The sequence below is a fragment of the Muntiacus reevesi genome, chromosome 3, assembly GCF_963930625.1.
Source record: "Muntiacus reevesi chromosome 3, mMunRee1.1, whole genome shotgun sequence".
NCBI lineage: Eukaryota > Metazoa > Chordata > Mammalia > Artiodactyla > Cervidae > Muntiacus > Muntiacus reevesi.
The window spans coordinates 31,257,112-31,280,996 of record NC_089251.1 but is presented as its reverse complement, the minus strand read 5'-3'; the positions used below and the strand labels follow the sequence as shown (position 1 = coordinate 31,280,996).

The 23,885-nt window shown below is 53.0% G+C and overlaps 1 protein-coding gene across 13 annotated transcripts in view; it reads left to right on the top strand.

The window, feature by feature from the left end:
• Positions 1-23,885, top strand: part of DNMT3A (DNA methyltransferase 3 alpha) — a 111,964-nt gene that overhangs the window by 75,869 nt on the left and 12,210 nt on the right. For 9 of the 13 annotated variants that reach the window (XR_010662305.1, XR_010662307.1, XR_010662306.1 and 6 more), the window contains exons 7-23: positions 9,719-9,934; positions 10,162-10,320; positions 10,738-10,845; positions 11,062-11,218; positions 11,541-11,690; positions 11,813-11,857; positions 12,832-12,911; positions 13,397-13,509; positions 13,656-13,839; positions 14,090-14,174; positions 15,961-16,106; positions 16,945-17,035; positions 17,214-17,362; positions 18,383-18,468; positions 21,284-21,353; positions 21,996-22,114; positions 23,124-23,257. Coding sequence is in view for 9 of the 13 variants with exons in the window: in XM_065928688.1 (XP_065784760.1) it covers positions 9,719-9,934; positions 10,162-10,320; positions 10,738-10,845; positions 11,062-11,218; positions 11,541-11,690; positions 11,813-11,857; positions 12,832-12,911; positions 13,397-13,509; positions 13,656-13,839; positions 14,090-14,174; positions 15,961-16,106; positions 16,945-17,035; positions 17,214-17,362; positions 18,383-18,468; positions 21,284-21,353; positions 21,996-22,114; positions 23,124-23,257 (2,092 nt within the window). In the remaining 4 variants the exon portion in view is untranslated. Of the gene's footprint in view, positions 1-9,718; positions 9,935-10,161; positions 10,321-10,737; positions 10,846-11,061; positions 11,219-11,540; positions 11,691-11,812; positions 11,858-12,831; positions 12,912-13,396; positions 13,510-13,655; positions 13,840-14,089; positions 14,175-15,960; positions 16,107-16,944; positions 17,036-17,213; positions 17,363-18,382; positions 18,469-21,283; positions 21,354-21,995; positions 22,115-23,123; positions 23,675-23,885 lie in introns of those variants that run through there. The other 4 variants (XR_010662308.1, XM_065928692.1, XM_065928694.1 and 1 more) reach the window with 2 other exon arrangements.

Genomic DNA, 23,885 nt, shown 5'->3' with positions numbered 1-23,885 from the left:
GGAAGCAGAATCACTTAGGGGGAGGGGGTTTAAATAGATTCCTGGGCTCTACCCCAAGCCAGCTCATTGCCATAGGTGGGCCTAGGAATCTGTATTTTTAAAAACCTCCTTGGGTGATCCTGATACAAACAAAGTTTGAGATTCTCCTGTCAAGGTGACCTGTGAGGCCCCCACAGGAAGGAAAGGAAGCTCTGCCTTGTGCTGAGGACTGACTGGCCTTTCTGGGGTCCCCGGAGCTTCCGAAGAGCCCATCGTAGGTCACTCTTGTCAGGAAGCTGGTGTTTCCTAGTCACACTGGCTAAGCCAAACCAGGCCCCCACCTTTTCCCCACAGGAGAAGCCAGGAGAGAGAGGATTGGGGGGTGGGGGGGAGGTTGCCATAACAACCAGCTCCAGGCAGAGGCCTCCCTTCCAGGGGCTGGTACTTCACCCCAGCAATGGTGGTTTCCATGGAGATGGGTTACTGAGGGACAGGGGGAACATTTGCCCCACTTAGTATATTAGTCAGGAGCTGCCAGAAGGCAGAACCATCTCTAGGTGGGAGCCTTGGACCCCTGTCAACTTTGAGTCGTCCCCCACCCCCCGCCCCACTGTGGCCTCTGCTCTCTGGGTGCAGGTCTGACGCTTTCTCCCCGCTTGGTTGCTCTCTCTGTGACTGGTCTCCCTAGCAACAAGTCCTGCTAACTCCTTGCTGTTGGCTCTGTGGCTATTTTTAGCTTCCCTGCCAGCAGCCCAGTCCTGGTCATTTGCTTGCAACCTCCATGTGGATGGCAGGGGAGCAGGAAAACAAAGATTCCCGGCCTCTTTTGGGAGCCGTGGACCCACACCTCTTAAGCACCTATCGTAACTTTGCTGTGGAAAGTATTTGCCCCCATCTAGGAACTTGGTCAGTAGACTCCGGGTGAGGCTCTGGAGACAGTGTTGGATTCTGTTCAGCAAACACTGCTTTAATCCTCTACAGTGTGCAAGAGGCTGTGGTCCATACTGCTTCCACGTGAACCTGAGAACCAGGCCCTGCCCTCTAGGGAATTTTAATCTTGTGGAGAGGAAAGAGGAGTATACCTTAGTCCAAGCAAAGATCGGCAGGTGCTAGGAGAGGATTACAAAGTGCTCTGGGAGTATGGGGGAGGAGGTGGGACAAGGTAACTTTTGGGTGGGGGACGATAAGAGTGAGGGACCAGAGCAGCACCGTCCAGGAGAATGTTCTGCAATGACAGAAATGTTCTAAAATCTGTGCCCTCCGCTATAGTAGCCCCCCTCAGCCACATGGGCTCTTGAACACTTGGGATGTGGCTAGTGCAACTGAGGAACTGAATTTTCATTTTTATCTACTTTCAATGAATTTAAATGGCTTTGTGCAGCCAGTGGCGCTCTCACTGGCCAATTCAGGTCTAGAGAAACCTTCATGGTGGAGGTAGCTGGTGAATTGGGCTGAGAAGGAAAGGTAGGCTTTTGACTGGTGGAAGGTGAAGTGGAGGAGCAAGGAACGGCATGAGCAAAGGCATGGAGGCAGGGAAAGGGCATATTTGGGAAACAGCAAGTGGGTAGGCCAAGTGTAGGCTGTGTGAGGTAAGGGCTGCAGATGGTGGGGGCCTTAAGTGCCATGCAAGGAGTGCAGGCTGTAATCAGCAGGTGGTCAGAGGTCTACTGTGTAGCATGGAGGCTTCTGAACTATAGGTGGAAGGACAGGATTGGAAGAGACATCCATCTTGACCTTGTGGTTCTTATCTAGATAAGTTCTCATTCGTCATGGGGGCAGTGGGAATGTTCGTGTGTCAAGAAACACACAGTGTCTCCCAATATGTGGCTTTGCAGATGGCTTCCCAGGGATCCTGGCTCTTCCACTTTTGAGTTCAGGGACTCAGGTGCTAAAATGTCCTGTTCAATGGACGCCACATAACCTCCCCACCTCCCACCAGCACTGGATTTTATGACAAAGCATGCCTCAGAACGCTGAACTTCAAGTTAAAATCAGTCAGGCATTCCCACTTGAGCCCGTGGGAGCTGCTGCTCCTGGGTGGAGGATCACGACTTAGCATCTCATCTCCGCTCCACAAGCTGGAAAGTCAGCTTCACAGCACTCCCTACACTCCTGCTCCCAAAGACAGGGGTGAGGCCCACACCCGGATGTTCAGACTACAGATTTATAATAGGACTTGTCCTTCCAACACAGAGCCATCCAAGTGCTTGTCCCCATTTTATCTGGCAACTTACCGGTATCAGAGTCACTGGAAAATGTAATTAAAGTTAGAAGTTTGCTTGATGAACACAGGATCAGTGCTGAGTCAGGTGTCCTTAAGAGGTATTTTCATCAGGCCTGTTGGAGCACTGCGATCTGCCTGCCAAACAGGAAATATGCCCTCTCTTTCAGGTTGCCCTCTCTTTTGGACCATGCTGGATACTTCCTCTCCAACGCTTCTTTTAGGCTCTTGACATCCACCAGATCTTCTTTTCATCCAGGGGTTCCTCCTTTCAGCATACTTTTAGAATACGTCCAAGAACCTGGCTCATTTTACATGGCTCTGCTATTTTAGATTGACTATCTTTATCTTAATCAAAAGACCTATCCCAATAACCACCCTGGGAGGGTTACTTTGGAAGGTTGAGAACATATATGACCTGAGGATCCTAGAAGGCTGACCTGGTTTTTTCCTGACTTTTGGCTAAAGTCACTTCTTAGCCTAATCTTGGGATCTCTTCTGCTTTGAGGTCTCTGTGCCCACCAAGTACAAGTTAGACACAGATCTCAGTCTGAGTGACTCACTGTATAGAAAAGGGGAACCTTTCCCATTGGTATAGCTACAGGAGAGGGGTGGTGCTGTAAGTAAGAAGAGGACACCTTTGAGTTGAGCTTCCTTTTGCCTAAGTTGGGAGCTATGTGGAAGAGGCAAGATTTGGGCTTAATTTTACTAAGCCCAATTTTTTACTGAGGTATAGTTGATTTACAATATTATGTTTTGGGGTACAACATAGCAATTTACAATTTTTAAAGATTATACTCCATTTATAGTTATTATGGGGTTCCCTGGTAACTCAGCTGGTAAAGAATCCGCCTGCAATGCAGGAGATCCCGGTTCGATTCCTGGGTTGGGAAGATCCCCTGGAGAAGGGATGGGTTACCCACTCTAGTATTCCTGGGTTTCCCTGGTGGCTCAGACAGTAAAGAATCCGCCTGCAATGCAGGAGACCTGATTTAATCACTGGGTTGGGAAGATTCACCTGGACGAAGGGAATGGCTACCCACTCCAGTATTCTTGCCTGGAGAATTCCATGGACAGAGGAACCTGGCAGGCTGTAGTCCATGGGGTCGCAGAGTTGCACATGACTGAGTGACTCACACACACACAGTTATTATAAAATAGTAACTATATTCCTTGTGCTGTATATCCTTATAGTTTATGTTAAATAGTTTCTACCTCTTAATTCCCTAGTCTTTCTTGCCCCTCTCCCCCAATTTGAGCTTAATTTTAGAGAATGAGAATAAGGAAGTTTGGCAGCTGGAGGGAGAAGCCACTTTTTGAGTGGGCCAAGGGAAAGCGAAACTGATGGTGCTGATCCGTTCTGACACTTTTGAGTCCTGGCTGCATAAACAGGTGTCATTACTTACTGAAGACCAAGACCACGGAGTGTAGAGTCTAAATGTTTAGCCACGTAACAATGGAAAAAGAGATGTCATAGGTGAGATAGTGTTTTTAAAGAGCTGGCCAAGCCAAATCAGAAACTTCATTTTGAGAGGATGCCTGGGGTGAGGTCTAAAGTGGCCTGTTAACAGGGCCTGGATGCCGGGGAGGCATAAGTGAGAGAAGCCAAGCAAGTCCTATTACATTCCTCAAAGGGTGAGAGCAGGCAAGAGGTATAAACTCATGGAAACTGTACCAAGCAGGTACCTTGATTGGCTTGAAAGACGCTAAGGGCAGACTAGGGCCTTTGTTTTGTGGAAGGGCTCCTCTTTGCTGTAGAGGTTCTGGGTCTCAGGGCTGGGAGAACGTTTGTACTCCCTGGGTGTTCTGTGGAGAAGGCTCTCTGATGTGGGGTCCTCTTCCCTCTTCAGAGCCTCCTTGTTCTCTGATGGCCCCCAGGAGGGTGCTGAACCCGGGCAAGGATGGTGGGTTCTCCTCACAGCACATCTTTTGACCTCATTATACCAGCACCTGTTCCAGCTGGTTTGTTCCCACTGTGGCTAAAAGCCACAGTCTGTGGCTGAAAGCCAGGCACCTGGGGGCATTATCTCCTTGAGATGCTGGTATCCCCACACTGGGAGGGCAGACGTCATCACTCCTGTTTTGCAAGTGAAAAAAGACTTCTTGGAGTTAAGTGACTTGTTCAAGGTCACAGGGACAAAACCAGAGCTCCAGTCCTGATCTATCAGCAGTGCAGCCGGCCACACAGCCATTTCCTGCTGGGACACTTACCCTCAGTTCCCCTGCTCTGCCTTTTAGTTCATCTTGCAAACTGAAACCACGCTAATCTTTACAAAATACCCATTCACCTCGTCATGTCAGAAAACCTGCGGTCATTCTTCAGTGCAATAGGATATATCCACTGACATCTCTTCTCTGCACTTTCACTTGAGTTGTATTGAAGGGATGGGAGGTGGAGGTGGCAAGGGTTTTCCTCCCTTTCCAGCCTAACATCTCTTCTTTCCTACCTGGCCAGCATTCCAGATCTGATTCATCCTACAGGTTCAGTCTCTGCTCCACATTGATCTCATTAACCTCATTTATCACTCATACTACTCGTTTTTGGTTGGCTTCCAAGCCATCCTGGCCCATTGGACTTGGTATTGGTGGTATAGTTCTACTTAGAGACGCTTTTCAATGACCTTTTCCAATTACCCCAAGTCTAGTTGAATTTGTTAGCTCCTTGAAGGCAGGGCCAACAGAGTCTGCTTCTGGGTTGTTGGGGGGTGGGGGGGCGGGGTGTGGAGAGAGAGAGGGAGTGTGTGTGTGTGTGTGTATATGTATATATTCTCCCTGGGGGGAGGGGCCTCTGCTCAGGAGGAGGGAGCATGAAATGGTTGAAGGTGCAACTCGAGGCTCCACCTGGAGGAGGCTCCAGAGGCTCCGGAGGAGGAATGGAGTCTTGAGCTGCAGATGTCAGTGCTGGGAATAAAGGTGTTGCTATACTTTTGAACTCCTTCTCCCCACCCCACCCCCAACCCTGCACCTTGCAAACAGGAAAAATAAGACATCGAAGGCAGACCCAGAATGACCCAGGGGACCCAAGGACTTGGCCAGGAAGTGATTTTCTAAGCCTGAACTCCTCACACCACGCTAAGGCACAGCTCTATCCACTGGCAGTGTGAAGAGGAGACCCCCCCTCGCCGCACCCCCCCCCCCACCCCAGTTCTGGTTCTGGAGCGCTCCCGGTTTTGTGTGGGCGCTTTCTGTCCCTCTGTGTGCTTTGAATTTTCCTACAGCTTCCTGGGCCTCTCCGCTATTTTGTAAGCTTTTCCTTTTTTCTTTTTGGTTGCGCTGCGGAGAGACTCACTTTTAACAACTTTCTCCTGGCTGTCCCAGACGGTCCGAAAGCTCCTCTCTCCTTTCGTCTGCGCTCCCGGTTGTCGGGGCGCTCGCAGCTTACCTCCGCAGCTGGAGCGCAGCCCCTTCCCTCCCGACCCCCGTCCTTCCCTCCCCGCGCTGTCCGCGGGCTCCCGGCCTCGCCCCCAGCTCCGCGCCGGGTACGGGCCGAGTCGGGGCAGGGGGGCGGGGCAGGGAAGGCCGCGCGGTGGGATGCGGCGGACGCCGCCTCCAGTCTGGCCTGGGCGGGGCCCCAGGAATGGGCGGAGGCCCAGCCGCGCCCCCAGGCCCCAGCGCCGGCCCGCGCCCCTCGGACCGGAGGAGAGGGGCTGGCCCACTGCCAGCGTCTGAGAGCCGGCCCCCTCCCCCGGCCCGCTCGCAGCCAACCAGGCACTCCAGCGGGGCCCACGTGACCTGGAGTTCTAGACAAAGAAAATGTTCAATCCCTCCCCCCCACCTCCCCCCTCCCCCTCTCTCTGGCCCCCTCCGCCCCCCAGCCCCATCGCCCCCTTCCCCTCCCCCCAGACGGGCAGCTACTTACAGAGCTTCAGGGCCGGGGCTCACACCTGAGCTGGACCACCGAGGGGCTGCACCTGGCCTTATGGGTAGGTTCCTGGACGGAGCCCTGGGGAAACTGGGGGCGGGGAGGCGGCAGGGGCCGGTGGGAGGATCTCTGGGCCTGCAGCCCTCTGGGTTGAGAAGAGTCAAGTCTGCCTCCCCGGCCCGCGGGAGCTGGCTGCCCTGCCTGGCCTGAGTTCTGGAGATGCTGAGTTACTGCCGTCCCACCCACTCTCTGCTCAGGAACCCCAAGCCCCACTCCTTCCTGCTCTCAGGTGGGACCTGGCGGCTCTGGGCCCAGAAAGAGCAGCCCTGGCCTAAGCCTGGAGCAGTGGTCAGCAAAGGCTGGGGGACAGACTCCGTCCCGTGGAGTTGGGCTGGAGGCAGCGGTTTTGCTGAGCTGGCAGGCAGATGGGTTGTTGGCGTTTCCTGGCTGACCTGTGTTTCTGGCTAATGGACCACGCTGTCCTCAGGCCGTGCCAACCTTGTGGACTCCCAGGAGGGATGATCCCCTCTCCTGTGTGTTCCTGGGAGCCGCCGTCAGGCCACCAGAAAGAAGTGGTGTCCGAGTGGGAGGGAGCAGTGCGACCCTGACACGGGGCTGTGGGGTGGCCTTATGCCGGCCTGGGATGGCAGAGGCACCGGGAACAGCCCTGGGTCTGCTGCCCCAGCGGGCATCCACCTGGGTCCCTAGACCTCTGACCTTTGGCATGGGAAGCAGCCTGAGTCCGGAGGGAGGTGGAGGCGGGACAGCTACCCGAAGACATGGGACTGGATGGGGAGGCCTTGCCTCCACCAGACTGGAGTTGCCAATGGCTCTCCAGGCCGAACAAACTCCAGGCCAAGTGGCCTCCCAGGCCGCCTGTAGTGAACCTGTGGTGGTGTCTTCATCCTGCCCACTCTCTGGGCTACTCTGGCCTGGGACCTTCTGAACTGAGGTGGTGGGGAGGTGTGTAGGAGCTGTAAGCCCCAAAGCCCAAGCCCAGAGTTAATTAACCCTTATTTCTCCTATTGTCTGCCTGGGGAGGAGGGTTGGCACAAACGTGGAAGCCCAGCCCTCTCGCATTGCCCTAGGCAAGTCTATTCTAATGAGCCCCTCCCCCACCCAGCCACCCTCTCGCCCCTTCTTCCCCTTTCCTCTTGCCTCCTGCTGCTAACCCACCCCCCTCTTCTTCCTTCCCCCACTCCTGCTGGCCAGGTCCTGTTGGAGGCCCCTTCCTCCTCCTGTGCCTGCCAGACCATGCTGGATGCGTGTTCTCCTGCACCTACTGGGTTGGGGGCGCTTAACAGCCATCAGCAGCATCCTCTGACAAGCTGGGGGAAGTTGTGGGGGAAGAAGAATGTTCAGGCACTTGCTTTGGAGGGGGTGAAAAGAGAGACAAAGGGGCTGAGGGGGAGTCAGGAGGGTGGTGGCAGGCACGACTCCCTTCTAGAGTACGGGGGGTGGAGGGGGGGTGCCCGGCGTGCCCCCCCAGTGCTGCTGGCTATAGATCCTCTTCCATCTGCACTCTTTGTTCTGGCTGAGGGGGCCGTCACCCCTGGAAACTGGGGCTTTGGGTCATCCAAGGCAGCACCCTGGTCTAGATCAGCGTCCGTGCCTGAGGTTCACACAGGCCTGCGCGGTGGAGGGAAGGGAGCAGAGACGGCGAGGCACACTTGTATCTGAGCACATCTGGTACTGGGATAAGCGCTGCTGCAGCTGACAATCCTGGAGAAGAAACCCTCTCCCCTCAGGAGTTGAGTGCACATCTAGACACACCTTCCTGTAGGGGAGGAGGAGGTAGATAATTGATTTAAGCTGGGGTGGGGCAGAGTCCCCAGGTGAGAGTGGGGCTGGGGAGGGAGGAGCGGTAACCCTGCATTCTCCTGCCCCCTGATCTCCAAGGGCTCATTCTTCCAGCTGTTGGTGCTTTGGGGGCAAAGGATGCTTTATCCCACTGTAGAATTTGAGTTAGAGAAAGAACTAGGACTTCACCCTCAGGTTTTAGGAATTGCTGTAAGAAGCAGGTTTGGTTTGTGGCTGGGAGGCAAAGACTTGCAGATAGAACAAAATAAAATGCATCTAAGAGACAGTAGCTGTTCTCTTGAGCTGTTCTTAACTGGAGACCTGGGGGTCCATGGACAGGCTTCAGAGAGTCCTTAGAACTCCTGGTACATGCATAAATCATATTCTTAAACCAGTCAGAAAAGGTTAACAGCAATCTGTCAGTTCAAACTCCTTTTTTAGGTGGAGCAACTTAAGGGACTGCTCCAAAGTCAGCTATTAATTAGTAGCAAGGCTAAGACAGGAATGTAAACTCTGTGACTTCCAACTTGGAGGTCTTGTTCTCCAGGTAATCTTGAGGATGGGTTTGTATTCACAGCTCTGAACTCTCAGGGAAAGTGTTACTTTGATGATGGGATTTTTTTCCCCCTTGAATCTGGTGTGGTGAAAATGGGGGCAGAGCCTTGAAGTTTGAAGGCCATGTGTCCTAGATTCGATAGTTGGGGTGAGGTTAGGTGGAATGCCCCTCAGCTAACTGTCAGGTATTTCATCCTCTGTAGGGTGATGGGAGGGCTTCCCTGGTGGCTCAGTTTTAAAGAACCCTCCTGCCAATGCAGGAGATGCAAGAGACGTGGGTTCGATCCCTGGGTTGGGAAGATCCCCCTGGAGAAGGAAATGGCACCCCCACTCCATCATTCTTGCCTGGGAAATCCCATGGAGAGACAATTCTCGTGGGCTACAATCCATGAGGTTGCAAAGAGTCGGACATGACTTAGTGACTAAACAAGGGTGATGGGAATCCTGGAGCAGGTTTTGAGAAGGAATGGGCCTGCGGGTCACAGTCTGAAAGAGGAGCATGAAACAGTGAAAGGATGGGGGCTGTTCAGGTTGGGTGAATCCTTGGGTTTGTCAGTGGGATGGCAGAGAGGATGCCTGGCTGTACTGTGGACTCCCTAAATAACTGTTGAAAGAATGAATACATTGATGGATCTGAAAGGTGCATGTAGAAAGAAGGCATAGAATCTGATGACCAAATATGTTCGATATAATCCTGAGAACTCCAGGATGGCGTGTGAGCAGGAGAGCAGGCAAGCTCTTCTGTGTCTTGTGGTGGTGGTTGAGCAGATGGGAAAAGAACCGAGCACTCTGAACACAAAATAGTGATTTCATTGTTAGACATCACAGCAAAACTAGAATTGTGTGGAAGCCAAGACCAGGAATAGAAGGGGTCAACTGCCCAGGAAACTGGAGAAAAGAACAAGAGGATCTGTTTCTAGACTGGGGAGTAAGATAAGAAAGGATGGAGCCAAGGTCTATTCCTAATCTTAGGTGCATGATTGGTATCTAAACAGAATAGTCTCTGCATATAATTGATGCATATCAGAGGGTGGGCAATTGATGATGCTGACCATTGAGGAAGATTAGTTGAGGGAGCAAGATTTCCTAAGAGGCAGAAGAGAAGGCTGGAGTTGAGCCAAGTGATTGAGTTCACCTCTCAACTGCAAATCTTTCTGTTTTCAACGGCGAGCCCATTGAGTTGATGAGGGAACTCCTGTCTCCAGCCCCTAACCTTCTGTCATGATCTCCAGACCACGGAGAGATTGAGAAGTGCCCCTTGAGTATCAGATCAGGGTAACTTCTGTTCCTTGTTTCCCCAGGCTGAGAAGAAAGCCAAGGTGATTGCAGTAATGAATGCTGTCGAAGAAAACCAGGGGTCCACTGAGTCTCAGAAGGTGGAGGAGGCCAGTCCTCCTGCCGTGCAGCAGCCCACCGACCCTGCGTCCCCCACGGTGGCCACCACGCCTGAGCCTGTGGGGGCTGATGCCGGGGACAAGAATGCCACCAAAGCAGCTGACGATGAACCGGAGTACGAGGTGAGCTGCTGGCTTCTTCACCCGCCTCGTCCGGCTCCTCCTGTCCTGCTCTCTCTACCTGACCCCACGTCTTTTGGTCTCTCCAGTCTTGCTCTGTCCATTCCGATGGAGCTCCCTCCCGGCTGTCGTGACCCTCAGACGTCCAGGGCTGGGGGTGCTGTGGGGGGAAGCAGGGTGGCAGGGCCTTGTGACCACCCTGTAATGACTTCTGCTCCTTGGGGCTCCAGGACGGCCGGGGCTTTGGCATTGGGGAGCTGGTGTGGGGGAAACTGCGGGGCTTCTCCTGGTGGCCAGGCCGCATTGTGTCTTGGTGGATGACGGGCCGGAGCCGAGCAGCGGAAGGCACTCGTTGGGTCATGTGGTTTGGAGACGGCAAGTTCTCAGTGGTGAGTCGGGGGTTTGGTGGTGGCCTGGGGGGTGGGGATGGGAAGGGGTCTTGGTCCCAGGGTCTCTGATTTGGGCTGGGGGTGTGGTTGCAATGGGATTACCGGAGAGGGAGCTGTGTTCATTCCCACTCTGCGAATGTGTGGTTGGAAGAATCCTCAGAGGTAATGAGGTCATACTTGGAGAGTTCGGCTGCCTTCCAAGAACCCTTTACCCGGAATGCCCTTCCACCTGCATAAGGTCCTCCCCACATCTGGGGCTGGACTCTTCCTTTGCATTCTATGATTACTTATTGGTGCATCCAGTTCTCCCGAGGGCAGAGGCGGGTCTTAATGCCCCCCCACCCCACCATGCCAGGCACGTGGTGGGTGCTCGATGAGCTTGGCAAGAGGTGCAAACGAGGCGGGTTGTGCCTCCAGGTGTGCGTGGAGAAGCTGATGCCGCTGAGCTCCTTCTGCAGTGCTTTCCACCAGGCCACCTACAACAAGCAGCCCATGTACCGCAAGGCTATCTACGAGGTCCTGCAGGTCAGTGCTCCTCCAAGGGGCTCAGGGGCGGGTGGGGTGCGGGGCGGGCTCCATCTGGGGGCTGGAGCCCAGGGTTAGGCTTGGGCAGAGGGTCCACCTGTGAGGCCCTTTGGCCTCCTCTCCTCACTTGCCCCCTTTCTGCACCTTTTCCCGCCTCTTGGCTGAGCCCACCTTCGCTACTCTCCTGACAGCCTCCCCCACACGTGTTGCCCCCAGGTGGCCAGCAGCCGAGCAGGGAAGCTGTTTCCAATGTGCCATGACAGCGACGAGAGCGACACTGCCAAGGCCGTGGAGGTGCAGAACAAACAGATGATCGAGTGGGCCCTGGGAGGGTTCCAGCCCTCTGGCCCCAAGGGCCTGGAGCCCCCAGAAGGTACATGCAGGTGCACCAGCAACTCCGTGCCTGGGCTGGGGGAGCCATGCTTGAGGGGGGGCCTACAAGGTCTCTCTCCCATCACAGTGGCCCGTGGGAATGCTACCGTCCCGTCTCCCTGGGGTCAGGGTAGGGACAGGGCTGCTCTGGGACTCTGAATGACCTGTTCCCCATTGGCTTGTGGGCCCCAGAGAGTTGGGAGTAGGAACAAGTTAGGGACTGGGCTGTACCCCCTTGTTGTTGTAGGCAGATGTGCAGGGGAGGGAGCTGGGGTTCCTTGTCAGCGGTAACCGTGGTCTCCTCACCTGCTTCCCTGATCCAGAGGAGAAGAACCCCTACAAAGAAGTTTACACAGACATGTGGGTTGAACCCGAGGCAGCTGCCTATGCGCCGCCCCCACCAGCCAAAAAGCCCCGAAAGAGCACAACGGAGAAGCCTAAGGTCAAGGAGATTATTGATGAACGCACAAGAGGTAGTGGGCCTGGTTCTGGAGGGAGTGGCCTCTGGAGGGCGTGGTGGGGTGAGGCCGGCATTCAGAGGGGTGGGTGTGGCCCTCGAGGGCCCCTCTAATGGCACGCTTTCCTCTCCTCCCAGAGCGGCTGGTGTACGAGGTACGGCAGAAGTGCCGGAATATCGAGGGTGAGTCGTGAGGGGCTGCTGGGTGTTGACTCTGGGAAGTCAGTTATTTGTTGTCCATGGGCTGGGCATGTGGGCCCTTCAGGTGGACATGAGGCCCACAGGTGGTGGCCGGCACAGAGCAGTAAGGTGCCAGGGAACGACTGCTGTTGTGGGCCAGGGGTACTTAGAGATGGCCCTGTCCCGTGCCTCCTACCGCCTCCAGCCTGCTTGACACACACCTGCCTTCCTGGTGCCACAGTCTTCCCTGTCAGTGGTAGGGGCTGGTCATTAGGGTTGTGGGTCAGAGAAAGGTGCCCTCTCTTGGACTTACATGCAGGCTCAAGTTGCTTCAGTTGCGTCCAACTCTTCACAAACCCCTGGACTGTAGCCTGCCAGGCTCCTCTGTCCATGGGATTCTCCAGGCAAGAATACTGGAGTGGTTGCCGTGACCTCCTCCAGGGGATCTTCCCGACCCAGGATTGAACCCGCATCTCCTGCATTGCAGGCGGATTCTTTACACCTAAGCCACCAGGGAAGCCTGGATTTGAGCTTGGCCCTTTTACCTTTTCTCCACCTTCTCTCCTCTGATGGTCATTAGTGCCTCCCAGATCTTGTCTCACTTTGCCAAGTGATGGTGTGTCCAGCTCGGGGACCTCAGGGCTGGGAAGGATGGGAGCAGGGGCCCAGGCCCTGAGGACTGGCTGCTCAGGGACATCTCCAGAGTGACCCGGGGTCCGGCCTGTTCTAGCAGTCAGGCTCTTGTCCTCATATTGTGCTTTTCCTGGAAGGCAGCGTTGCTGCTCTGGGAGATGAGTAGGCTTCTCAGATGGGACCGCATGGCCTCCCTGTTCCATGGGGCCCCTCCCAGATGCTTTCCTGCCGCCTTTTCTGGCTGACACTCCAGCACGCCACTAGACACAGCTCTTCTGGAGCCAGGCTTGGGCCCCAGGCGGGAGGGGGGCCCTTCAGTGACACTCTGCCTCCGCTGTTTCCAGACATCTGCATCTCTTGTGGGAGCCTCAACGTCACCTTGGAACACCCTCTCTTCATCGGAGGAATGTGCCAAAACTGCAAGGTAGGGCACACCCAGCAGAGACGAGGCCCTGGGCTGACCACACCTCCTGGCCTCTGGGCTGTAGCACGTGTGGTAGCTATAAGGGTGACTCAGGTTTGCTCTTGATGCAGAGTCCTGATAAAATGGACCCTGGGGGTTCAAGTGTCTGACCTGCTATTGCTTTTCCTCTGAGAGATCCTTGCCTCCACTCTAAGGCGTGATTCTCGTCCCCAGATGCGGGCTCACAATGTCACAGTCACTAGTGTGAAGTGGGGGCAGGACAGGTCGTTGAGTTAGGGTTAGGGTGCCTCTCTCCACGGCGTCCCCTTCCCAGATGTGTGGTCCGGGCGGAACCCTGACTGGATGGGTGGCAGGGTTGTGTCTCTAGGTCTGTATCGAGGTTCCAAGGGGAGAGCCCGGAGGCTGGGTTTACTGCCTGTCTTTGTGCTGGCTGACCTGGGTGCTGCCCTGCCTGTTGGTCTCTGAGCCTCCACACTGCTCCCTAGAACTGCTTCCTGGAATGCGCGTACCAGTACGATGATGACGGCTATCAGTCCTACTGCACCATCTGCTGCGGGGGGCGCGAGGTGCTCATGTGTGGGAACAACAATTGCTGCAGGTGAGGCCCTGCCCCGAAGGTGGTGCACTCCTCCTTGCCTGGCACCTGGACTTTTGCCGCCCACCCTGCCCAGCGCTGCAGCCACAGCCACGCTCCATCCTAGCCTGGGGGTGAGCGTCCCCTCCGCTCCCCTTGCTTCCTTCCAGGTGCTTTTGTGTGGAGTGTGTGGATCTCTTGGTGGGGCCAGGGGCTGCGCAGGCAGCCATCAAGGAAGACCCCTGGAACTGCTACATGTGTGGGCACAAGGGTACCTATGGGCTGCTGCGGCGGCGGGACGACTGGCCGTCTCGGCTCCAGATGTTCTTCGCCAACAACCATGACCAGGAATTCGTGAGTGCTGGGTGCTGGGTGGAGGGCAGCTCTTTCCAACCCCCACCTGCCAGAGCCAGAGGGCAGACTCTGCCAAAGCGAGAGCACTGGATTGAGGTCCTGAGCACCGTGTAGCCGTGCCTGCGCTGCCAGCCAGGGGTGTGGGGGTCCGGAGGGCCCAAGTGCTCACAATCGGCAGAGAGGCCTGCCCCAGGTGTGGGTCTGCGGTACATTCCTGGATGCTCACCTGGCCTGTTGTGCTGGCTGCTAGGACCCTCCGAAGGTTTACCCACCTGTCCCAGCTGAGAAGAGGAAGCCCATCCGGGTGCTGTCTCTATTCGATGGAATCGCTACAGGTGAGAGTGGTTGGCATCTTGGTCCTAGGACATGGGCGCTGAGCTCGGGGGACTCTGTGTATGTCACTCTGGCAAAACAGGGTGACAGTTAATATTACAGCTGTTAAAATGTTAGCCTAAGGAGGAAACTCTTGTGTTCAATGAGAAGTTGAAAATAAGTGGTAAGCCAGCATGTTCAGTGGGCATTCCCTTAAATGGGCAAGGAGGCAGGGCTAGGGGGCTCTTCAGCAGAGAATGGAGGTGTCGCTGGTCAGAGATTATTGAAGATTTTCACAAAACCTCAAAGGACAGACTTGGCGACCAAAGTAAAAACATAGGCAGTCCTGTTGTGCTTTGATTATAAGTCACAGTGAAAAACAAACTGTAAACAAAAGAGTCTAAAGAATATTTAAATTGCCCATAATCCTATAATTAGTGTTTTGGTATATGTCCTTTTACATTTTTAGATTTTAGATTTTTTCTGGGCTTGTATGTTTATATAATCATATGTAGATATTAAAATGCATAGTGTTATAACTTGCCATTTCATTTATAGTGTTATGAGTAGTTTTTCACATCAACCAATATAGGACTATGTTATTTGTAAATGCTACATATGATTGCGTGGAGTGAAAGTACCATAATTTAATAAACCCTTATTGGATGGTTTACTTTTTTCCTGATTCTTCTGGGCAGTGCTGTAACAAGCATTCTCATACATGCGTCTTTATATACTTAACCCATTAACTGTGTAGCCAGTTTTTAATTTCATGTGGTTCTTAACCTGAGTCTTGACATCCACCCGTCTGCCCTGCCCCCAGGCTGAGGCTGTTCCATCTTTAGGAAAGAACAGTCCTTCTCAGAACTTGTCCCAGGATCAGAGGGACATGGGAAGGCTGGGCCCAGAGACCTTGGCCAGAGGGTGGGACTGGTCCCCCGGCCGGATGTGTGTTTTCTGTACTCAGCTCAGTGCTGTCGTTGTGTGAACCTAAAGGAGTTCATGTACAGCTTTGGTTTCCCAGGCTATAACTTGGAAGCCTCCTTAAGCCACGTCACACCCCAAGTGGTTGGGCAGGCTCCTTGTGGGGAGGTCTGCTAGGAGCAGATCTGCTGGGAGCAGTGAAGGATCATACAGAGTCTCCTGAAGTTCTCAGGGTCTTTCGGAACGCTGGTCTGTTCCAGCCAGCGTTTGTGAAAGGGTCCTGGTCAGGAAGCGTGAATACTGGTTAGCTCAGGGGGAAGCACATTCAATGAGACCACCCACTCTGCCTTGAAGACCCAAGAGAAGGGCTGGATCAGGCATGCGTGGTCCTCTGAGGTGGAGAGGGTGCCCAAGTGTTGGGGGCTCACAGAGGCGGGAAGGCCATCCTGGGGGCCATGGAATGGGGTGGGCATCAGTGAAACCTTTTTAGAGCAGGCGGTGTTTACCTTGAGTATTGTTGGATGGCTGAATTGCAGCGTGATGTTAAGGGCCAAGGAAGGACCCGTGTACAGAAATAGCAAAGGAAAGCCCACTCGAGAGTCAACTGTTGTTCTCCCCTCATTCCGGAAAGCCCTGGAATGTCCTTCTTGGAATGTTTTCTGAATAGATCCAATTAGGCATGAGACAGCCTCAACGGTAACAGCCTCAATGTCCTTGTTACTGATAATTCCAATCTGACCCGGAAGTTTCCGGGCAGCCTTCTGGGCAGGGTGGGGCTTGGGCCTGACTCTGACCCACGTGTCCGGCTGGCCACAGGGACCCCCTGCAAAGACCAGGGTGCCGGGCAGGTGACCCCGTGACTCTGCTTTTTGCTGGCTGGTACAGGGCTTCTGGTGCTGAAGGACTTGGGCATTCAGGTGGACCGCTACATCGCCTCTGAGGTGTGTGAGGACTCCATCACGGTGGGCATGGTGCGGCACCAGGGGAAGATCATGTACGTCGGGGACGTCCGCAGCGTTACACAGAAGCATGTACGTCAGCGCCGCTGTCCGCCCTTTTCTCCACGCCACTCATCTCCTGGACCCGCCCCTTCACGTCACTCAACTCCTGGGCCCGCCCCTTTATGGCACTCAGCCCCTGGACCCGCCCCCTCACATCGCTCAGCTCCTGGGCCCGCCCCCTTTTCAAGTCACTTATCTCCTGGGCCGGCGCCCACTGCTTTCATCTTCCTCTCCCCGCTTGAACTCTTTCCCTCCCCCTCTTCCATCTCCTTCTTTTGTCTCAAGAGGCTGGGCAGGTTCCACTGGGAATTGGGAAGCCAGGCCTTTTGGGCTTGGGCTTCTCCCTGGCTAGTTTCTGGGCCCCCTTGAGTGAAGCGCTGTGGAGGTACAGTTGGTTCCCGTCCTCCTGGTACTGCTAGCCACTGCAGCTTCACCAGCCTGCATTTTGTCGAGAGTAGTGGGGTCTGGTGGGGTCCTCTCTGAGTGGCCCTCTTGCCTTTCCAGGTAAACATGTAGACCTTGAATCCCAGCCCCTGAAGGGCGTTGGAAGGGTTCAGAAGGTCACAGGGCCCCTTTCATCTAGCGCAGCCCGGATTGCTGTCTGCATGACTGTTTTCCTTGCTGGCCTCCTAGATCCCCAGTTCAGTCGCTTCACTTTACTATCTGGAAAACTGGGCCCAGAGAACCTCAGTAACTTGCCCATGGCTGGAAGGAGTGTGTATGTGTGTGTAGACAGCATACAAAGCATTCGGGTCTCTTCTCTCCCAAGCAAAGTACTTTTTTTTGCCAACTTCACAGATCATTTCTCTCTTCCTTTCCGCCTCTGTCCCTGGACATCAGGCCCATCACATTACCTTTATCCTCCCAGATCCAGGAGTGGGGCCCGTTCGATCTGGTGATTGGGGGCAGTCCCTGCAATGATCTCTCCATCGTCAACCCCGCCCGCAAGGGACTCTACGGTAGGTGGCTCGTCACCCCTCCGCCTCCTGAGCTGGCGCTTCCGCACATCGGTTTCCTCTTTGGATATTTCTGCCCTGGGACGGCTACTCCCAACGACCCCACCCTCCCCGTGCCCGAGCCACACCACTGTCTCCTGCAGACAGCCCCAGCTGATGGCTTTCTCTTCCGACCTCTCAGAGGGCACTGGCCGGCTCTTCTTTGAGTTCTACCGCCTCCTGCATGATGCGCGGCCCAAGGAGGGAGATGACCGCCCCTTCTTCTGGCTCTTTGAGAATGTGGTGGCCATGGGCGTTAGTGACAAGAGGGACATCTCGCGATTTCTCGAGGTATAGCCAGCACCCTTGGTTTGGCCAGCTCACTAATGGCTTCTACCTTGGACTGCTGCTTTATCCCTATCTCATCTGCATTGTGGAGCTGGGGACTGGGGACTTCTGCTTTGCAAGGGGCCCGTTGGTAAGCTCTGGGCTTCCCAAGTAGGCGAGGAGGAAGCCCACCCTGACAGAACCCGTGGCCTCACTCTTAAGAGGTGGTATGTCAGTGTGGCCTCAGAGTGTGAAGGACCTGACTGTCCATAAGCAAGGTGGAGTGCCAGACTTCTTGGCTGGGAGGTCTGTGTGCTGTTTCCCTGGGGGAACCTTTTGAGATGCCAGAATCAGTTTTCCCAACCAGGATGGTTTGTCCTCATTCCCAGGCACCATGATGGGTGCTTTACGCCACCTGGGAAGAAAACACGGTTTATCTCTGTTTTTACTTTCAGTAATGTGGGTCCCAACTTGGCTGAGCCCAGTTTGGGCCTGTGCAGAGGGTTTCTGAGCCAGAGTCCTTCTCTGGCTGAGCAGTTTGTGTGCCCAAGTCTTGGGGTCAGACCCCTCAAGCTGGTGTTGACTGTGTTGGAGCAAATGTCTGTTTGGCTCATTATCTGGACATGCAGTAAAGACATCCATACTTGTTGGAATGTTTTTTCCCAAAGCCTCTGGGTTAGCTGGAGCTGTGTGGTCCAATGAGGTGGACATCTGCCACATGCGGAGTTTAAACTGACGTTAAAACTCCCCAGACGCACCAGCCTCTTCAAGTACCCAACCACCAGCACCTGGTGGGCTAGTGGATACGACATGGAACAGTGCAGACAGAACATCTCCATCTTGGCAGTGTGGACCATGTGCGGGTCTAGAATGTTCCTGTGGGAGCATGTAGAATGTAGCTGAGTTTGATTCTGGCTTTTCCAGGGAGCTTCAGGCTGTCACAATGTGGCCTCTTGAGAGAGAAGTGAGAGCCTTTGAGGCTCTAAACTAATAAGTTTCCTGGCACGCTATAATATTCATCTCTCTCTCTCTCCTGTTTTATAGTCCAACCCTGTGATGATTGATGCCAAAGAAGTGTCAGCTGCGCACAGGGCCCGCTACTTCTGGGGGAACCTTCCTGGTATGAACAGGTTGGTGAGAGCTCCGTGCCTGGGTGGCCATGAGTGGGTGTCTGCAGGCAGGACGATGGCGCGAGGGGTGACCAGCCTCCCCTGCAGACCATCTTGCTGCTCTGCCAAGTTTTTTGTCTTTGCTTTTCCTTGAGGAAGAAGGGGAGTCAGGGTGTAGAAAATAACTTGGCTAAGAATCGAAAAACTAGTGGTCGCAGATAGGACCTTTAAAAAGCACACTCTTGACACAGAAGACCGTGTATTGTGCTGCTGAGTTACAGGGTTGGTTCTCTTGTACTGGTGATGTGTCGAGAGTCAGCTAGTCCTTAGTTTCCTGAGGTAAAGCCATGGAGGACGTGTTTGGGAATGGGAAAGAGTGGTGCCTGCCGCTGGGCCACGCTGGCTCCAGAGACAGCTTTTTTTTTTTTTTTTTTTTTTTAATATTTTCTTTTTCTTTTTTTTATTAGTTGTAGGCTAATTACTCTACAATATTGTAGTGGTTTTTGTCATACATTGAATCAGCCATGGATTTACATGTATTCCCCATCCCGATCCCCCCTCCCACCTCCCTCCCTACCCAATCCCTCTGGGTCTTCCCAGTGCACCAGGCCCGAGCACTTGTCTCATGCATCCAACCTGGGCTAGTGATCTGTTTCACCCTAGATAATATACATGTTTCGATGCTGTTCTCTCAAAACATCCCACCCTCGCCTTCTCCCACAGAGTCCAAAAGTCTGTTGTGTACATCTGTTTCTCTTTTTCTGTTTTGCATATAGGGTTATCATTACCATCTTTCTAAATTCCATATATATGTGTTAGTATACTGTAATGGTCTTTATCTTTCTGGCTTACTTCACTCTGTATAATGGGCTCCAGTTTCATCCATCTCATTAGAACTGGTTCAAATGAATTCTTTTTAATGGCTGAGTAATATTCCATGGTGTATATGTACCACAGCTTCCTTATCCATTCGTCTGCTGATGGGCATCTAGGTTGCTTCCATGTCCTGGCTATTATAAACAGTGCTGCGATGAACATTGGGGTGCACGTGCAGAGACAGCATCTTGAAACAGCAGGCACCACACAGCTTAGAGCATCCTGCTCCACTACTGTTCACGCACATTGTTGGCATCGAGTCCTTTTTTGGGAAGATGCCATTTGTGTAGGTTGCACACAGATGTTAATGTCCAGGAATGAAGAAAATTTCATTTCTTCAGTGTAATAGTCATATTATAAAAGGCCTATGAGAAGAAACCACCAGGTTTCTCCCCCAGTGGCTCAGAAGGTAAAGCATCTGCCTACAACGCAGGAGATCCAGGTTCAGTCCCTGGGTCGGAAAGGTCCTCTGGAGAAGGAAATGGCAACCCACTCCAGTACTCGTCTGGAAAATCCATGAACGGAGGATCCTGGCAGGCTACAGTCCATCGGGTCGCAAAGAGTCGGACACGACTGAGCGACTTCACTCACTTCATGAGGAGAAAAGAATTCTGGTTGAGAGTCAGCGGTTCAAAAGCAGAGGGAGACTCCCCCAATTGCAATAATATATTACAAAGAGAAGTATTTTCCAGAATGTTTTTAAGTTTTTTAAAAAATTATTTTAATTGGGAGATAATCACACTGTTGTGATGATTTTTGCTATGTATCAGCATGAATCGGCCATAGGCTATGTGTCCCCTCCCTCCTGAACCGCCTCCCACCCCCACCCCAAATGTGGATTTTAAATCTCCATGGTTTCCTTGTAAATTAGATGAACCATTTAACCTGACCTCAGTCATCTACTATGCCTCTCTGCCAATAGCAGGAGGTTTTAGGAACTTCCCAATCTCAGACCTCTTTGGCAAAGCTCCTGTCTTTCTCGAGGGCTTGTGGCTTGGAAGGAGGTGGGTCAGTGGGTAGCTGACCTAAAAACTGTCTTGGTGTCCCCCTAACCTTCCCAGGATGTCTGTGCATATTGGATAAAGTGGATGGACTTATGTAGTCTAGTATTTTTATAGAGCCACTAAGTCATTATCTCCTGACAGACCTTGGGCCTGTGGGGTTTTCTTACCTGCTTCTTCCAAGCCTAAAATTTTAGAACTCTGAGCTTCCAGGAGGAGTGGAGGTACTGCAGGGGACAAAGTACACTCTGTGTGTGTGTGTGTGTGTGTGTGTGTGTGTGTGTGTGTGTGTGTGTGTGAGGGTGGGTGTGCGTGCACATGTGCACATAAACAGAGAGGAGTTTGGAGGTGCAACTTGACCATGGGTCCTGGGTGGTAGACCACTATGTGAAACCTTTAGTAGTAATCCTAAATGTCAGAAAAAGGCTATCACCTAAAGTGACACTTAGTGATCTGGTCTGCCTTCTGAAAAGTGACACGTTGAGTATCACAGAGTTTTAGTCTTCTGGGGACTGTGCAAAATTTAAGTTCTTGTTAACTGTACATGTAAGATGTACAGTTTGATGAGTGTCATCCACCGTACATACCTGTAACCATCACCATAGTTGAAATACGGAACATTCTGTCATGCCAAAGCTTGCTTTGTGATGAGTACTTTTCAGGTGCAGTCTATTTTTAGGGAACAGGTTTAAAAATAATTGGGTGTTTCCCCTTCTTGGCAGGCAGGCGTTATCTGTTTATTTGTAGTTTGGGACCACTTTTGAGTTTACCTTAAACGATTTGATGCTTCATGGCCCTATGTCCGTGAGTGGCCACAGTGTCTGTGCCTGTGTTTGGGGGAGTTTGATGGGGGCTCTTTACTTCTCCATGTGAATCAGATGGCTGCTGGGTCAGTGCTGAGAGTGCATCCCTGCCATTCTCCTGGTTTCGGTCGTTACCCTCTCTCTCCTGCCTCCTAGGCCATTGGCATCCACTGTGAATGATAAGCTGGAGCTGCAGGAGTGTCTGGAGCACGGCCGAATAGCCAAGGTTAGCCCCAGCATCAAAGCCCTCTGCTAGGGGTAAGGAGAAGGGCAGGATGCGCTGGAGCAGCACCAGGGCTGTGTGCTGCCTGCGGAGGATGTAACTCGGGGTTGCAGTTGGCCAGACGGGGAGGGTCCGGGGGAAAGCCTGAAGGGCCGGGGAAGAGGTCAGAATCCTTGCTGAGTGTCGCCCTGCTGGTCCCGTGGGAGGCAGACGCTAAGAAGTCTTGGCCAAGATCCCTGGGCTTTTGAATTACCAGGCCAGGATCATCATTGCATGAGCCTTCAGAGCAGATTCTCCTATGATGTGGCAGTTCCATTTCTCTCTGGAGAAATCTCCTGGGACTGCTGGCACCGCAGAGGTGTCTTTGCACCCCTGGGTAATTCGGCATCCTTTTGCCTGTAAATCATTACTCCTGGGAAGAAAAACATTTCTTAGAAGACTTGGGAAGGACAGTGGCTCAAACTGTTGTCTCTCTAGTCCTTGGCCAGCAGGATTGGAGTGAGGATGGCCGGGTACCCTCTGTGTAGGAGGAAGAGCAGGGCAACCCTGGCCCCTGGATGAAGCAGGCCTTGTAGGCCTTGGACATGGCAGTCGCTGTCAGCTGCGGATGAGTGCTCATCTTCCGTTTCCTCTCCCATCTTCTAGTTCAGCAAAGTGAGGACCATTACTACTAGGTCGAACTCCATAAAGCAGGGCAAAGACCAGCATTTCCCCGTCTTCATGAATGAGAAAGAGGACATCTTATGGTGCACTGAAATGGAAAGGTACCCACTCTTTGTGCTGGTGGGGGGTGGGATCCCAGCCTCTGTGCCAGGCTCAGATCCCTTGCAGACATCCTGTGAGCAGTGGGTTTGTCTTCCCAGGCATTTCCCAACATGGCTGATGCCTGGGGAGGACTCTGCGTTGTGAGGCTGGGCTAAAGTAGGCGGCATCTAGGAATCTGTCCCTGGTGCCTTGGCTCCCAGTGGTCCTGCTTAACTCCAAAGAGACACTGCAGCTGCAGAGCCGGTCCCGCCACCCGGAGGCCAAGAGGGACCCGGCTTCCCTGCTTCACGCTGCTCATGTTAGGTTCTTTGTAGACCAAGACAGCACGGGAGCAGATGGGCCTTACAGTTTCAGTGCCCTCGTTTGTGCAGACTGGACTCAAGTCCTTTTTCTTGGGGTAGCTGCGATTTAGCCAAACAAAGAGACAATTAACACACAACCAGAGCAAGCAGGAACTCCTGACTTCAGGCATGAGTTGGGAGCCCTTGCAGAGTTTTCCCTCCTCTGTGGGGCGGGGTGGGGGGGAAGATATAGGAATGTGTATTTATTACAGACTTGAGATGCCCACTGTGGGTCTCAGTCTCAGGTGAAGCGTGTCCTGGATGTGTTTTTCACAAACACTGACTTTGTTTCTGGGCATCCCGTGTGGGTCAGTGGTAAAGAATCCACCTGCAAATGCAGGAAACGCGGTTGACGCAGGTTTGATCTCTGAGTTGGGATGATCCCCTGAAGGAGGAATGGCCACCCACTCTGGTATTCTTGCCTGCGAAATCCCATAGACAGAGTAGTCTGGCGAGCTGTCCAGTCCATGGGGTTTGCAGAGTCAGACACGACTGAGCACACACAGAGCTTTGTTTCCGCTGTATGGTAAATCTGGGCAGTCATCATCTTAACTTGCCTTCAGATCCACATAAAGTAGCCAGGCGCCTGAGACTCGAATTGGTTATCACAGACAGGATCGCCCCAGGCTGGCGCTGACCCCTGCCCCTCTCTGCCTTTTCTCCCCAGGGTGTTTGGCTTCCCTGTCCACTATACCGACGTCTCCAACATGAGCCGCTTGGCGAGGCAGAGACTGCTGGGCCGGTCGTGGAGCGTGCCGGTCATCCGCCACCTCTTCGCTCCGCTGAAGGAATATTTTGCTTGTGTGTAAGGGACGTGAGGGCAAACCAAGTTAGTGACACAAGGTTTAACAAACAAACAAAAAACACAAAACACAACAGAACACCAACAACGTGAGGATGGAGAGAAGTATCAGCACCCAGAAGAGAAAAAGGAATTTAAAACAAAACAAACAAACCCCACAGAGGCGGAAATTCCGGAGGGCTTTGCCTTGCAAAAAGGGTTGGACATCATCTCCTGATTTTTCGATGTTAATCTTCAGTCCTATTTAAAAACAAAACCAAGCTCCCTCCCCACCCCCACTACCCCCTTTTTTTCTGGTCAAACCTTTTGTTTTCTACTCTTTTCAGAGGGGTTTTCTGTTTGTTTGGGTTTTTGTTTCTTGCTGTGACTGAAACAAGAGGGTTTATTGCAGCAAAAAAAAAAAAAAAAAAAAAGAATCAGTAACAAAAAATAGTAACCATACCTTGCAGAGGAAAGATGGGAGAGAAGGAAAAAAAGGAAATTCTATAGAAATCTATATATTGGATTTTTTTTTTTTTTTTTTTTTTTTACTATATATCTTTTTTTTTTGTTGTTGTCTCTAGCCTGATCAGATAGGAGCACAAGCAGGGGACAGAAAACAGACACTCAGGTGGCAGAGTCCCCTCC